The 15,342-nt window shown below is 41.0% G+C and overlaps 1 protein-coding gene across 1 annotated transcript in view; it reads left to right on the top strand.

The window, feature by feature from the left end:
* SORCS3 (sortilin related VPS10 domain containing receptor 3) overlaps positions 1 to 15,342 on the top strand; it is a 599,222-nt gene that overhangs the window by 549,702 nt on the left and 34,178 nt on the right. The window contains exons 17-19 of the mRNA XM_003787189.1: positions 4,341 to 4,454; positions 7,312 to 7,483; positions 9,762 to 9,948. Of these exons, the coding sequence (XP_003787237.1) occupies positions 4,341 to 4,454; positions 7,312 to 7,483; positions 9,762 to 9,948 (473 nt within the window). The remainder of the gene's footprint in view (positions 1 to 4,340; positions 4,455 to 7,311; positions 7,484 to 9,761; positions 9,949 to 15,342) is intronic.

Genomic DNA, 15,342 nt, shown 5'->3' with positions numbered 1-15,342 from the left:
AAGGTGGAGGAAGTGAGGGTCATGATAGGGCTATGCATAGTCTGAGAGTGGGGCAGCTCCTCCAGGTGATGCAGAAGAGTCTATGACTTCTTGCTTGGTTCCAAAAGTCTCAGAATATCATTCCTGAGGACCAGAGGTCCCTTCCTGATGATTAGATGGGTGCCCCAGGGATTGTACTAATGCCTGACAGGGACCAGGAGTCTCCATCATTTCATCTGTCTGCCACTGTCAGCTGTGTACAATCTTTGAAAAGTCTTTTCACCTCTTTTTGTTTTTTCTTCCAGTCTACTGAGGGGGTTGGACCCAAGGAGTCCAAGTATCCACCCCCATTCCCACATGCAGAGGCCTTTTGATTTCTGAATTGTCCTGGCTCTTCTTCCCTTAGAGCAGTGGTTCTCAATCTTCCTAATGCTGTGGGCCTTTAAAACTGTAACTTGGGTCGCGACCCATAGGTTGAGAACCACTGCTTTAGAGTAAAGGCTTTTCCCGGAATGGGATTTGGAAGAAATACAGGTTTCCTAAAATAAGTTTTCCCCTAAACTTTTGGAAGTTCTAGAGGTTTTGTAGTCAAGAAAGATGCAGAGGTGACTTATTTCTTGAAGGAAACTGCTTATGTATTGGCAGAATCTTTGGCAGCATACTTCCCTGAGGCAAATCAAACTTTCTGGTGCATTCTGTCCAAACCTCACAATTCAACCACAAAACACCTTTCCCCAGGAAGCTGGCGCTGCTTGTTTGTCTAAATCATGCAGACTCCAGAGCTGGGAGGGAGGTTGGGATAGATTTTAATATACATTTAGCAGAAATTAATGAAAAAGTCTGCAGCTTGGGGGCAGCCAGTTTCTGTTAATGTTGTTAAATATTAATGAGGTGCTTTTTCTCGTTGTGGCAAAGCTACGTGCCTGATGCACCTTTTTAAATTACCGCATCACTAACAGGTAGATGAGCTGAACAGAACAGCTGAATATGGTAACATTTAGCAAAGAGCATTGAGACATCTCTCTCCTTTCTATAGCTGCTTAAGACAGTGCCATTCCTTTACAGATTGCCAATATTTCCCTAGGGTTAGCAGGACACTCAACAGGATTCACCTTAAAAGTAATAACACAATGAGGGAATTTTCCAGAATTAGTGCAGTCACACCACAGCCTAATGTTTTGAAGATAAATAATACTTAGAAATAAGATATTTTGTGATGTGCTGGTAAATATTAGACTACCGACTTGATAAGCCTTGATTCATAATATTTGCTGATTTCTGTACATATTTCCACCAGGGCAGATTTCAAGCCCCCAACATGACGTCATGTTATGGGACTGGGAAGAAATAGATTGGAGCACAGCATTATGTAATATTCCCACCATGCAGATACATAGTATACATAACCTCAAAGGCACAAATAATGTAATAACATTTTTATTAATATATAGTATACATTGTTATTATATCCAGTATATAGACTATACTATGCATTATATATAATGTGGCATATATATAATAAAATCAGTAATTAAGGATTTGTGTGTTTTGAGAATTACCTCCTATATAATTTATGTAATGAAAATCTTACATAATGTAATTCTTAATGACTTTATTTTACAACCTTTAATCAGCTTGCAAAGTTTCTGAAATTTTAACAGTCAGCTCTCATGGGCTGGCACAAGTCAACACAACACTTAGTCCATTCAAATTCTCACATTGCCACATGGCCAATAGCGGTTCAGAAGGCTTAGCAGAAGATCTTTTGCAGTAGAAATGTCTCTTTCTCCTTCCTTTCTTTCACTTTAAACTTTGTTTTTATTAATTTTTTTAAATTAAATCATAGCAGTATACATTAATATTACCATGGGGTACAGTGTACTGTTTCTGTATACAATTTGAAATACTTTCATCCAACTGGTTAACATAGCCTTCATGTCTTTTTCTTCTTAGTTATTATGTTAAGACATTTATATTCTACAACTAGAGAGATTCACATGTACCCTTATAAGATGAACCATAGGTGTAATCCCTCCAATCACCCTCCCTCCACCCCCCCCATATTCCTCGGTTAAAATTGGGTTATAGCTTTCCGATGAAAGCTATAAATTAGTTTCATAGTAGGGTTGAGTACATTGGATACTTTTTCTTCTATTCTTGGGATACTTTGTTAAGAAGAATATTTTCCAGCTCCATCCATGTAAACATGAAGGAGGTAAAGTCTGCATCTTTCTTTATGGCTGCATAGTATTCCATGGTGTACATATACCACAATTTATATTGTGGGCTTCTTGGGCTCTTGGGCTTCTTCCATGACTTAGCAATTATTAATTGGGCTGCAATGAACTTTCTGATACAAATGTCTTTATTGTAGTGTGATTTTTAGTCTTCTGGATAAAAGAACTAAAAATAGACCTGCCATTCAATTCTATAACTCCACTTTAAACTTTTGTAGCCCCATGAAAACAGACCTTGAGTTCCACCTTTCTAGGTAATGATATACAGCTCCACTCATGCTCCACAGGTGCCTGTTGAACACTGGGTACACTCTCTGTGGTTTGCACTGGGACATCATTTGCAGGGCGGCGGTCTTCCTGCCAAGATGTGCAGTGCAATGGAATAATGAGTGCAATTGTTTTTTAATGGATGGACTATTTATTCAGTTGACAAATTTATTCAGTATCTGCAGCGTCCTAGGTCCTGTTCTGGACTGTTATATTGAAAAATGACAGCAACAACAACAGTGTCTCTGCTCTTTTTGAGCTTCCATTTACAGGTTCCAACATGTCATGGCCCCAAAGATTTTTGTCTGGAGAATTAGTGATGGCCTCATATGACTTAGTAAGTAGGAAACTACCGGATGTTGACAGAGGTGGAATGTTTCAAGCCCAGGGTATGATATATAGGAAGATAAAGAGGCTGAGAAGGTTGGCCAGGTCTGCACAGCTAAGGGTTAGGGGAGTAAGGTGGAGGAGCGGTTGAGAGGGGGCCAGACTGGGAAGATAATGTCTCTGATCTTACTTATCAGTCGTGTTTCTTTATTGTTTAGTGCTCTGTGGCATTGTGTATTGTATTGTTCTGTTATTTTGTTGGGTTTGGGGTATGTGGTATCTCTTTTCTCCAAAGACAAAAACCCCCTGGAGGACAGTGACTGCCATACACCTTTCACAGGGCAAGGCACATATTAAGGGATAAACATGGAATTAAAGTTTTACTCTCCCTTATCCTAGATCCACAGAGGAAATTTGTTTGTTTTCATTAGATTTTCCCAAAATCTTGACTCAAAGAATATGGGAGCCAAAAAAAAAAAAAAAAAAAAAAAGGATGGGTGGGTGCTGGGGAAGAGAATTCCCTTGATGCTTTATGTTTTATTAATACTCAGTGGTTTAATATTCTAAAGTCCAGATTAATCTGCCCATACTCTATGGGTTTTAGGAAACTCTGGGGTGCTTCATTTAGAAGCATAAATTCTTCTGTCAAGTGAAGTCACCCTTAGTGACCTCTGGCTGGTTATGAGAGTAGTAATCCCTATTAGCTGCTTGGCTTTTCTCCTGCATTGATATTTACACACCTGATCCTCATGAACTTCCGAGAAGGGGGGGAAACACTTTGGACTTCAGATGGGAGCCCTCCTGTCCTCCACTGGTCTGCTTCTTCCTCATTTTGGTGATGGGAAGGAAATCCTGGTTGACTTTCTTTCTTCATTTCATTGTGGCTGGGATTTTATAAAACCTTGGAAAAGAATTACAAGTGTAGTTTTAGTTTATTTTTAGGACAATAGCAGCCTGGATTTTAAGTAGCCAGGAGAAGTTTGAGTGGCTGCATGTGTACGCATGAATGTGCATATATACGCATAGCTATATATACACGTATCTATATCTGTATTTGTTTGAGAGAGGGTGAGTTTGCAAGAAAAATAAAAATAGAATCTATGAAGTCAATTTTTGAGCAACAGATATTGAATCATTATACAGAAATGTATCTTGACCTTTAAAAGCGTCCTCTTGTTTGTCACCTATTTATTTCAGTGATTCTGCTGTGACCAAAAATGTGCTTCTAAACTTACAGTCTCTGCCACACTTATTCCAAAGCCAGTGTGCCTGCCACATTAGCTATATCAGTACCTTTTTAAACCTAAAGCTTCCATTTTCTAATCCACTATTTTTCTTTTCTCTGTAGACTGGACTCCAAATGACTTGGGATTATTTTTCTAAATCTAAAAATCCATTTTCAAAGCATGACTATTTGCCCTCAGCTTGTAACCTTTTGGATGGCCTCAGGCATGTGTATGTTTCTGTGTGTCTTTGATACTTTAGCATTTGTACATACACACCATCATGCAATATTCACTTTCCCGGCAGTGACTATGGCTATGAGAGACATGGGGAAAGCCAGTGTGTCCCAGCTTTCTGGTACAATCCAGCATCCCCATCAAAGGACTGCAGCCTCGGTCAAAGCTACCTTAACAGCACCGGGTAAGTAAAACACCTGAAGGAACTCAAGTCATTGTTTTCCTGTTTTCCTTAGTGAGAATCAAAGGGAATGCATTGCTACGGAAGAAGATGGAGTCTAGATGTGGGTCATTATGAAAGTTTTGAGATGCACAAATATCAAGAGCCTTAATCTGTGTGGATGGAAACAAATGCAGCTTCCCAGCAAGAGCAATAAACAAAGCAAATTGAAACTTGCATGGGTGAATCAAAAAGGATTCTTCCAACTGTGTCTCAAAACTTTTGTACTGATCTACATGAAGTTTATTTATGACAGATAGCTTTTGAAGAAAACTAAGGAGTTCTTCAGGTGAGAATGTCTTCTTTGGAAACATCAGAAGAGATTTCTGGTTGCTCAGATTTCAGTACCTTTGTCGTTACCTATGGAAGACCATAGCTACTGTTTCGTGTAGGCCTTCTCTCCGGGAAATAGATGGCGGCCTTATCTCTGGGGCTGTGAGTGAAGTAAACTAATGTAAGTGATATGCAGATATTACAGAGCTGTCTAGTGACAGAGGACCTGAAACTCTCATACACTGGTGCTGAAAACTTAAAATGAAAATTTAAAAGTTTCAGCTAAGGAACTCCTTGAGTGAAAAGCTCATGGAATGCTTTTGGCAATTCTTAAATTATGTGTGTGTTTTTCTCTTCGTTCACATATTAGTTACTCTCTCCGATGCTTTAATAAAGTTTCTTTGGAGATTTGTTGTCTTTCCCTTTCCTTTGCTGCCTCTGCAAGCCGGAACAGATTTGGCAGGTGGATGGGTGGTCTAAGACAGCACGTCTTACATTTTAATGTGCAGATGTATCATCTGGGGATCTTGTTAGAATGCAGCTTCTGATTTGGGAAATCTGGGATGAGGTTGAGTTTCTTCATTTCTAATGAGCTCCCACATGATTTCAATATTATGGGTCCCAGGACCACTCTTTGAGTAGTGAGGGACTAAGTTTTTCTGGAGGCCTGTCTGAGCTCTCTCAATGGATTTTCTGTCATCCCAGGCAAGTTTTTCACCTTCTCGGTACTTTTATATTGCCTGGTTGTAGCATAGTGGTAGGTACAATCAATCCAACTGGTACAGAGTGGGGGGTGAGGGAACATAATGAAAAATGAGTATTGAGTGATCTGGACTATTCTGAAAAACATGGAATTTTTAGCCAAACATTTGGTTTTGGGGAGTTATTTATGGAGCCTGAGTTGGGGCTTGAGATGTTTTTGTGTGATTTTATTGTAGAAGTCTGGTGTGAGGGTTTCAGGCATTCAAATGACAGATGCAGAAGCATGAACTTAAGAGATGTGTTGTCTGAGAACGGTGTTAGGAAGCTTGAAGAAGGGGAATTTAGTGGGCACGAGTGATCAGCTAAGCCACCGTATTCTCAGCCAGAGCATACCGGGATATAATTGGAAAGGAATTGCGTTAGGATGTCTCATATGGTCATGTGGTATGTGTGGGTGGATCCAATTTTAAGCAACTTAGGTATACCAAAACCCTGAAACTCAACAGAATAAATCAGGGAAGGGATTTATAGGGAAATGGGAAGACTATTCACTTGTTTTCTATTTCTTCCCTGAAAAGGGAAGAGTATTCACTTGTTTTTTCCAAAGGACACAGTGCAGATGTCTATCAGCATTTCCAGGTTTCTTGACTTAATATTACAAATCATCAACAAGAGGTGATAGTGATGATGGTGATAGTGATGGTAGTAATGATGCTACATTTATTTTATGTGGATTTACTAGAACATTGATTTTAATACAGATGGTGATGTGCCTGGAAACGATGTCCATTACACATATGCAGGACAGTTACAGGCGCAAGCTCTTTGCTTGACTTTACCTGCTTGGGCTGGGGGGTAAGGGAGATGACGTGGCTTCATTTTATACAATGATGTCCTGTTACAGAGGGTCACAGTGCTTTGTCAGGCAGTCTTCCCATGCTGACTTCTCCCATGAGGTAATTTAAGTACTGAGATTGAATAGGAGTTTCAAACTTGTGCTTCTGATCTGGCATTTGCGTTGAGTGAGAAATGAGATATAGGCATCACTATGAAAGTTCTGAGACAGTGTCATGGTTTGCTATTTCATATCCAAGAAACACACCCAGCAGTGTCCTTTCTGGTTCACCTGTGCAAGTTTCAATCTGCTTGGCTTATCAGTATTCGTAGGAGGGCTTCCTTTGTTTTCTTCCATGTATATTTTATGTTTCATGATTTTTGTGTATCTCAGAAGTTTCTTAATGACCCATGTATTAGCAAGGAGAAAAGAAAAGTGAAAACGTGCTATAGAATAGCCCTGTGGCTGCAGAGTAGAAGGCATTAGGCATTAGGGAAAGGAGTGATCTCCTAGAAGTGGAGGGAAGATAAAAGGAGACCTCCTGATTAATCAGAGTCCAAAGAGTATTGATGTCTTAGCTGTTTTCTGGGACAGGGAAGCTTGGAAATGGCCGCAGGAAAATAGAAACAGGCCCCTCCCTCACAGGTAGAAACACCTGCTTCCTCCATTCTCCTAGTCCAGTGTGTCTGTCTCCTCTTTTGTTGTATGTGATTCAAATATAGATTTTTTTTTTTTGGCTAGTTTAGACACTGATCTGATCTGTGTGGCTCACCAGGTGGGATCAATAATAATGTTTAAGGAGTGACTCTTCCTGAGATGGAGGGATCGTGGCTCCCCTGCATGTGTTCAGCTTCACAGATGGCTATCTTCTTTGCGACTCAGCTTCTAGGGGCAGCTGTGTGAATTATCTGTTCTTGCTCTTGCCCTTGCATTCTCTTTCTGACACACACACACTCTCCCTCCCTCCACCCACCACAAACCACACCACTGTCAATTGTCAATTCTCCTTAGGTACCGTCGGATTGTGTCCAACAACTGCACTGATGGGCTGAGGGAGAAGTACACTGCCAAGGCCCAGATGTGCCCTGGTAAAGCCCCTCGAGGCCTCCACGTGGTGACGACCGATGGGCGCCTGGTGGCAGAGCAGGGGCATAATGCAACTTTCATCATTCTCATGGAGGAGGTAGGTGCCGGCCAGGGTCTCTGAGGTCAGAGTTCACAGGCAAGCCATTCCCTCTTCCCAGAATGGGAGAAATGATTTTACATTCCCACAAGCCCAAAGTCAATGGTAAGAAGATGAAGTTCCTGGGGGAAAAGACAAGATGGGGTGAAAGGGACTTGTGATATTTAGGGACTTTCTTCCCCTCATCTCACAATAAAAACCAGGTCTTCATGAGGGGTCCTCATGCTTCTGGGCACGCAGATAGGAATACACTCTTCTGTTAATCCCCTTGCTTTGTTGAGGGCATGTTTATCACTATAAGACCATAAACTGCAAACTTGGCCAGAAGAAGGATATTCAAATTTTATCTGTTGTTTTTAAGAGCCTCTTCTGCTTTCTTCTAACTCTTAATCTCACTGATCAGGAAAGCCCACAAGGCTTTCAGAGGGTCTTGAAAGTATGAATTGAGGTGGGGGGAGATTACTGGAATCCTTTAAACTTATCTTTATAAACAATGCCATTAGCAGCTGCTTTTCCATGAGCGGAAGGTTTCCATTGGTTCACTTTTTAGTGTCTTCTGCAATCTGGGCAGTAAAATCAGAGTGCATGCGTTCATTCCAGAATAGAGAAAGCTCTGTTGTCTGCTCTGGTTTCTGTATGAGTTGTTGAATTTCTTTCCAAACCAGGGTTGTTTCAGGCGCTTGCTCCTCACTGAGGTGGTAGAGCAGGAGGGTTTGCCTGACTGACAAAGCCTGCTAAATTTATATGCAAATTACTCTGTGCTCTCCAGATCTTCCAAATAAAGCAAAGCCAAGGGAGTCTTTTTTTTTTTTTTTTCCAAGTATGAGCACTTCAGAAACCTTTAAAATCAGAACCACACTGGACAGGATGGAGAAGGTTCCTTATCCTGGGTTGACAGATTTCTCAGCCTTCACACCCACCAGGTGCTTGAATTAAAGTACTTTAAGATTCAGAGGAGGTCATTATCACATTTCCACCAGGGAGTTTCCAGGACCAGAGCTATAAAAACCTTCTCTTGAATGGATGTGAAGAGCCATGATCTTATCCATTTGAATTGCCTCCAGTTCATTTCCACTTTAATTTATATTCATAAACTCAATGATAGTTGACATTGTGTGGGAGCAAGAGAGCCCCTATCAATATTTCATTCACATCTGGGCTGCCATGGGGAGAGATGGAAAGTGAAACTGTGATCAATGCATACTCACTGGGCAGAAGGATTGGCACATGATTCCAAAATGATGTGTTTCTGTTTAAATCACTGTCTGTCATTGTTTTTAAACAGAGTAATCTTATTCTTCTTAACCCAGGATCTTTAGTTTGGGGTCAGATTCATTGTATTTATCCAAAGTATTTATTCATTGTATTATCAAAAGTTGGCTTAGCATAAAGCATGGGGCAGAAAGGATGAGGTTCAGCATCACTGGCCTTTAAGAAGCTAAATATGTTGGCTTGGGGTGGTAAGATATGCTCACCTGAAACATTGGCACCATGTCATCAGGCAGCACCCAGAGAGCTCTTGCTCTTCCAAGAGGCAGAAATACCTACTAGCTGAGCTGATCAGAAGGGGCTTTAGGGAAGATGGGACTTAGTTAGTTTTAGAGAAGTCCAAGGACAAGAGAACAAAGATATTATTTTAGATAGTACAAAGCATTCATCTATAGAATGGGAATAATCAACCTACTTCATATTGTTATTTTGAAGAAGCATAGATCACATTACTTAAAAATAGGAACAGTTATAACTATAGCATGGTTGTAGAAGCATTAGCTTTAAAACTTGAGTCCAAAACTTGGATCTTCTTCCACTCATCCCGAGACATGGTTCTAACTACTTATTTTTGTTCCTATTTTACAAATGAGAGCAATAATTATTTGCTATAATATGGAGTTGGGAAGAGATTAATTTCATGGCACTAATAAGAAAAATATCTATTTATTAACTGTTCCTAATTTTGCTGTTATTATTATGACAGAGACAAGCAAGTCAGGGAAGCCCTTGGCCCCCTCACTTGAGAGCTTCCTAGAGGCTCTATCTTACCCACTATTGCCAGTGTCAAACCACTAATGCAGGTTTCCCTGAGCTTGGGCATACAGGAACAATAAATAGGTCCATAATGCCCAGTCTGTATCAGATTGACATCTAATAATTGTGTTGAGCGTGTTTCAGCCCTCTGGGAAAGACCGTAGGTCATCAGGGTAGGGGTTGATGCTGAGCCACAGAAGGAAGCCTCACATAGGACCAGGAACATTGCCCCACATGCTATTACCTCTTGCAGGGTGATCTCCAACGGACAAACATCCAGCTTGACTTTGGGGATGGGGTTGCCGTGTCCTATGCGACCTTCAGCCCCATCGAGGATGGCATCAAGCACGTGTATAAGAATGCGGGGATCTTCCAGGTGACAGCCTATGCAGAGAACAGCCTTGGCTCAGACACAGCTGTCCTCTTCCTGCATGTGGTTTGTAAGTAGCATGAGACAGACCCTTCTTCCTTTCCTCCCAGTTGACAACTCCCGGGTCTGGGTTCCTGTAATTCAGAGCTGAGGATAGGTTCTATGTGACCTCTACAATAACCCAAGTCAAAAGATTGAGATGTGTACTCAAATCTGTTTCAGAGTTTTATGATGTTGAAAATATTGATTATTTGGAAAGTTTAGGTAATATGTCACCAACTAGTGCTCCTTTACTGCACCACCTTGCTCTGATGTAAATGTACATGTGCACACACTTTGAGATAAAAGATTCTTTTTTTTACTTTGGAGAATCCTGAAAATCTAAGAAGTAGAAACCCATCTGGTTAATGGTCTCAGGATCATTTCCACCTGTTATGAGGTAAGACAGCATAAATCAAAGTCAACTTCTGTCGTGACCCATAGGGCTCCCATGGCCCTGGTCTCAATCACCGGAGGAAGGAACCAGACACCATGCAGATTACTAGTGCACGCTCGAGGGAGGCGGGCTAGCCCTTCTTTGCAGGGTAGCTCTGAGCAACCTCCGCACTAGCCTTTTATTGAGCCCATACACAACAGGTGAGGGGAGTAATTAACAAATGACTATGTGCTGAAGGGGCGGGCTCTTCTTCCACAAGGAACACCTGTGGACGGAATGGCCCAAGGGTCCGCCCTTCAGCTGCAGATGATCTTACTCAGAGGTTGTCTGACTCTTGGCATCCCCTACAAACTTCTATGTGTAGGATGACAAAGAAGGATCAAAAATGCATTTAGAATTGTTTTAACATAGAACAAACACACACAAAAATTAATTCTTACATTGAAGATTACTACAGGTTCATTGTATTTTAACAATTCTAACAATTTTCCAAATTATTTTTATTGTCCTCGAGTCTGTTTCATTGCTTTTTGCTGTTACGTGGTACAAACCAAAACAACAGTTCAAATTTCAAAATAGTTTGAGCCGGATGCACTTTGTGCATTATCTACCTGGGACTAGACTCATGGAAATGAGACTTACTTACACGTTGTGGTTTTAGGATGCTGGGAAGTGTTGCTGTGGAGCTGGTGTTGGTTTCCCACACCTTTGTCAGTGATATTCATGGGTCTGAGGACATCTATGGTTCCTTCTTACATACCCTACAATGGTTTTTAGGCAATATGCTATATATCATGAAAATTGTAAGTTCTGAAAATTCTAAGTCTCAGTCCATACAAGGAGCACTTTTTTTATTAATGACTCAATGACAGCATAAAATCTTCTATTAACGAATTACACCTAAGAGGTTCCCTGCAAACAGTAACATAACTGGTCTCCTAGCTCTGCTGTCACTGTACACGTGTAAGGACTGATGGTGTTAAGGGACATGTGGGGGAGGACACCTGGGTTACAGATCAAGTGTGACCCTAAAAATGCCAGTCTACATGACCATGAGAGAAATTAGTTTTGCCTTGGGTATTCTGAAATCCTGTTTTAAACTGACTTAATTTTGACTGCTGCTTTTCCTCACAATGTTTTTGTTACAATATCAAAGAGAAACAGAGCTGCCCCTGGTGGCTCACACCTGTCATCCCAGCATTCTGGGAGGCTGAGGTGGGTGGATCGCCTGAGCTCAGTAGTTTGAGATCAGCCTGAGCAAGAGCAAGACCCCATCTCTACTAAAAATAGAAAAACTAGGTTGATGTTGTGGGGGCGCCTGTAGTCCCAGCTACTCAGGAGGCTGAGGCAAGAGGATTGCTTGACCCCAAGAGTTTGAGGTTGCTATGAGCTATGATGCTACTGCACTCTACCCAGGATGACCCTGTCTCAAAGTAAAAAAAAGAAAGAAAGAAGAGAAACACATAAAACACCCAGCCATTCGCTAATTTATCCAACAAGTATTTGTTGAGGTCTTAATAGGTACTGAGGAGCAGATATGGTCCTCCTTTTCAGGGTTTACCTTCTGGTCAGGAAGGGGAAGTATCACTGAAAATGGGGCATAAATAGGCAAAGTGGTAATAGCCACATCACACCAGCTGTAGTCGTTTTGTGCCAGGAGTGCCAGGTCAGAAACGCTGTGGCACTGTACCAGGTGCTCATGAGCCCCAGCTTCAGGGCAGGGGAAAGCTGCCTGTTTTGTTGTTGTTGTTATTGTTGGTGACATTTTATTTTGTTTTATTTTTAACTTATTTCATTTATTTTTCTTTTCCCCCTCCAAATTTCAGAATATTATCAGGATACAAATGTTTTGGCTACATGAATTGCTATTGTAGGGAGATCTGCTATGAATTCCAGTAGTGTTTCTTTGTAAAATGTGTGATACATGTATAAACCTCTGATCTCTCATCTTTAATACTTTAAGGGGGAGGCTGTGTATATCCAGTTAGATTTTGTGTGTGTGTATATTGGGGGTCCCCAAGACCAACACCAGTTTGGTGACTCACTTAGGCAGACTCACAGGACTCAGCACAGTTTCACCCATCACGATAGTCGAAAGGAGACAAAGCAAAATCAGTAAAGGGAAAAGCTCAGTGGACAAACTCCAGAGGGAACTCGGGCACAGGCTTCTAAGAGTCCTCTCCCCATCAATTCACACAGGACATTGTAACTCTTCCAATGATGAGTTATAACATCTGTGAAGGGCTGTTTACCAGAGACACTCGTTTAGAGACTCAGTATCCATAATTTTTACTGGGGGCTGGTCATGGAGGCACCCTCTGCTTGGCATATACCAAACCCCCGGCTTCCAAGGGGAATGTAAGTGTTCAGAATAAAACATATTTGTAAAAATAGTTCAGGCAGCGTGAACCACACTTATCAGTTAACCATTGACTGAGAATGCTCTCTAGGCCAAGTTCATAGATACCAGTCAAGGGCCAAATTTGCATGCAGACCAATTCCAGGTCGACGTTATTTTTCTGCACAGCACGCAGAATGCTGCTTAGCACCCAGCTTGGCGCGTGATGAGTGTTATCTGTTATTATAGTAATTACTGTGTACTTCCTTATTAACTTTCTGCCTGATACTTTTGCTGCATTTAAAAATGAAGACAAAGAAAGAAAATGAACTTTACATTTCTCTATTCCAAGGATCTGACCCACCCATGTTTCTCATTCTGCCAAGTGGGCCTTGCCTTCAGGGTGAGAAGACCAAATGTATCTTAGTGTCATAAAAATACCAGGTTCGTACTGTAGGTTGTGTGCATGAAAGAGGAAATGTTCCTTGAAACTTTTATCATGCTCATAATTCCCTCCAAATCAATCATGGCTGCATTTACCAGACAGTTATTATAGTGGAAACTGCTCTTGGCCTTACCTTGGGCCATTAGCTAACAAAAGTAGTTGTTAGCTTCCCATAATAACCAATCTCGCACAGATTATTAGATTTTTATAAAAAGAGGCACTGTTTGACAGTGAAGATTTTAGGAGTTTGCTGTATTCCTTCCTGAATCCCTTTAGATTCCCTCTCTTCTCACTGATCCCTGATTTGTCCCATATTGAAGCCCTGGGCCAAAAGCCCACCCAAAAGCCTCCAAAGCCACTACACAATGGTGTTTATTAAGATTATTTTTAACTCAGTGTACTCAATTGACTTGAAGCTGTAAAAATATCATCATGTATGATGCCATTCTATCCTCTTAGGCTTGGTGTGAATTTAAGGAGAAAGAGGTCATCTCCTTCTAGCTTCTTCAGAATCAGAATACCCATCAGTGTCAGCTCTGGCTGAGCCAAGCCCTGAGTGAAAGAAAGCTGAGAACTTCTAGGCCTACAAGCCATGGATGCTTAATGATGGAAGAGGCCACAGTTCCCATGAGGTGGCCAGGGCAGTGGGCTTTGTGCTTTGTAGGGGACAGCATAAGAGTAGAAGCAATGATTCTGAGGTCAAAGAGACCCCTTTCCTAGCAGGAGAAGAATGAGAGATCTGATTATTGACATGGAGAAAGTCTGGGGTGTTAATATAAGAATCAGCCTTCTCATTTACCTTGTGGGACAGGGACTCCAGGGTCTCCATCCCATGGCCTCCTACTTCCCTCTTGATCAGTGAAACACAAACAATAATAGGACATAAATTAGGCTAACTCCTAAAAATGAGTCAGTGAAGCAATGAGAATGGTCCCCCCCCACAGCTTATGTATTTTTTATACTCATCAAAAACAAAAACATAAATTTCCTTTTTAAAAATAATTAAACCTTCAGCCAAATGCATATCTGAAGTAACAAGGTTCAAATTATTTTCTGGAAGAAATCTTGAAGTGTGTTATATATGGGGATAGGGCAGACAGCTGTAGGCAGAGAGCATTTGAGGACATAGACACATAGATTCTTGAGCATATAGTTGTTCAAGAAAATGCAGTATGGCCCGGCCAGTCTCCTCACCCAAATAGCAGTCTCTGTCTAAACACTTTTCTTCAAAGTAAAATTATCTATGACCTAGAATACGTTCAGTGATACCAGGAGAATGCTAAGTGTCCTCAGAGAGGCTTTTACCCAATGATAGAAATAGCAATGGGCAGGGGGCGAGCAGAATAATGCCAACCTATAATTAATTATATGGTGCTTTTCAAAACAATGAACACATTTGTATGTTCTCATTACCATATAAGGAAGTCAGGGCAAGTGTTCGCCCTTATTTTTAAGAAAGGATAATTAATAGTCTGTGTATAAACAAGACCCTGGAAAACTGAGATAGCTCAGTTTATAGTTTAAAGGGAAGATAACACATGATGTTTCTCATTTCAACTCTGGCACAAATTTACTGATTGGATCTTTTCCTCTATGAGGTGCCCTAAAACTCACCCCCAAAGTCACCATACATAGTGACAAAGGAAATTACAAAATATTCTCTGTGTGTTGGCCATCTCTTTGTAAAATTTGGTCATTAATATTTTGAAAATAAAGGTATGTTCAGCTCAAATTCCCATTTTCCCCATGTGTGGTGATCCTAGGGGCAACTTCTAGGAGACCCTTTAGAGAAAAAGATCATATCGATAAATTTGTGCCAGATTAAAAATGAGAAACATCCATCTGTTTTCTTTAAACTGAGCTATGCCCCAAATTACCAGGGATGCAAATAATGAAGGCCAGATGACCTGAAAAATGTCCCACCTATAAGCAGCATTCAAGGCTCCCGGGTAGAGCTGTCCTTCCACACTGTGGCTTCACATCTTCATATAGAGGTCTCGTTAGTCGTTCATGCTCATCAAGTCCATAATGGTGGAAAGCAGACAAATGTGCTCTAACATAGCATGTAGAGATTAATTACAGTATTTAAGCTGCTTTTGCTTATGTAAGAAGGATTAAAAAGTGAAGGAAGGAGGAAGGAAGGAAGGAAGGAAAGAAGGAAGAGAAAAAGGAAGGGAAGGGAAGGCAAGAAGGGAGTAAAAAGGAAGGGGTTGGGTGGTGTAGAAGATCCCATAAAAAGAAATTC

This window comes from Otolemur garnettii, unplaced genomic scaffold, assembly GCF_000181295.1.
Source record: "Otolemur garnettii isolate 467f Iridium unplaced genomic scaffold, OtoGar3 scaffold00021, whole genome shotgun sequence".
Lineage (NCBI taxonomy): Eukaryota > Metazoa > Chordata > Mammalia > Primates > Galagidae > Otolemur > Otolemur garnettii.
Note: the sequence above shows the minus strand (reverse complement) of the source record. Positions and strands in the feature narration are given on the sequence as shown.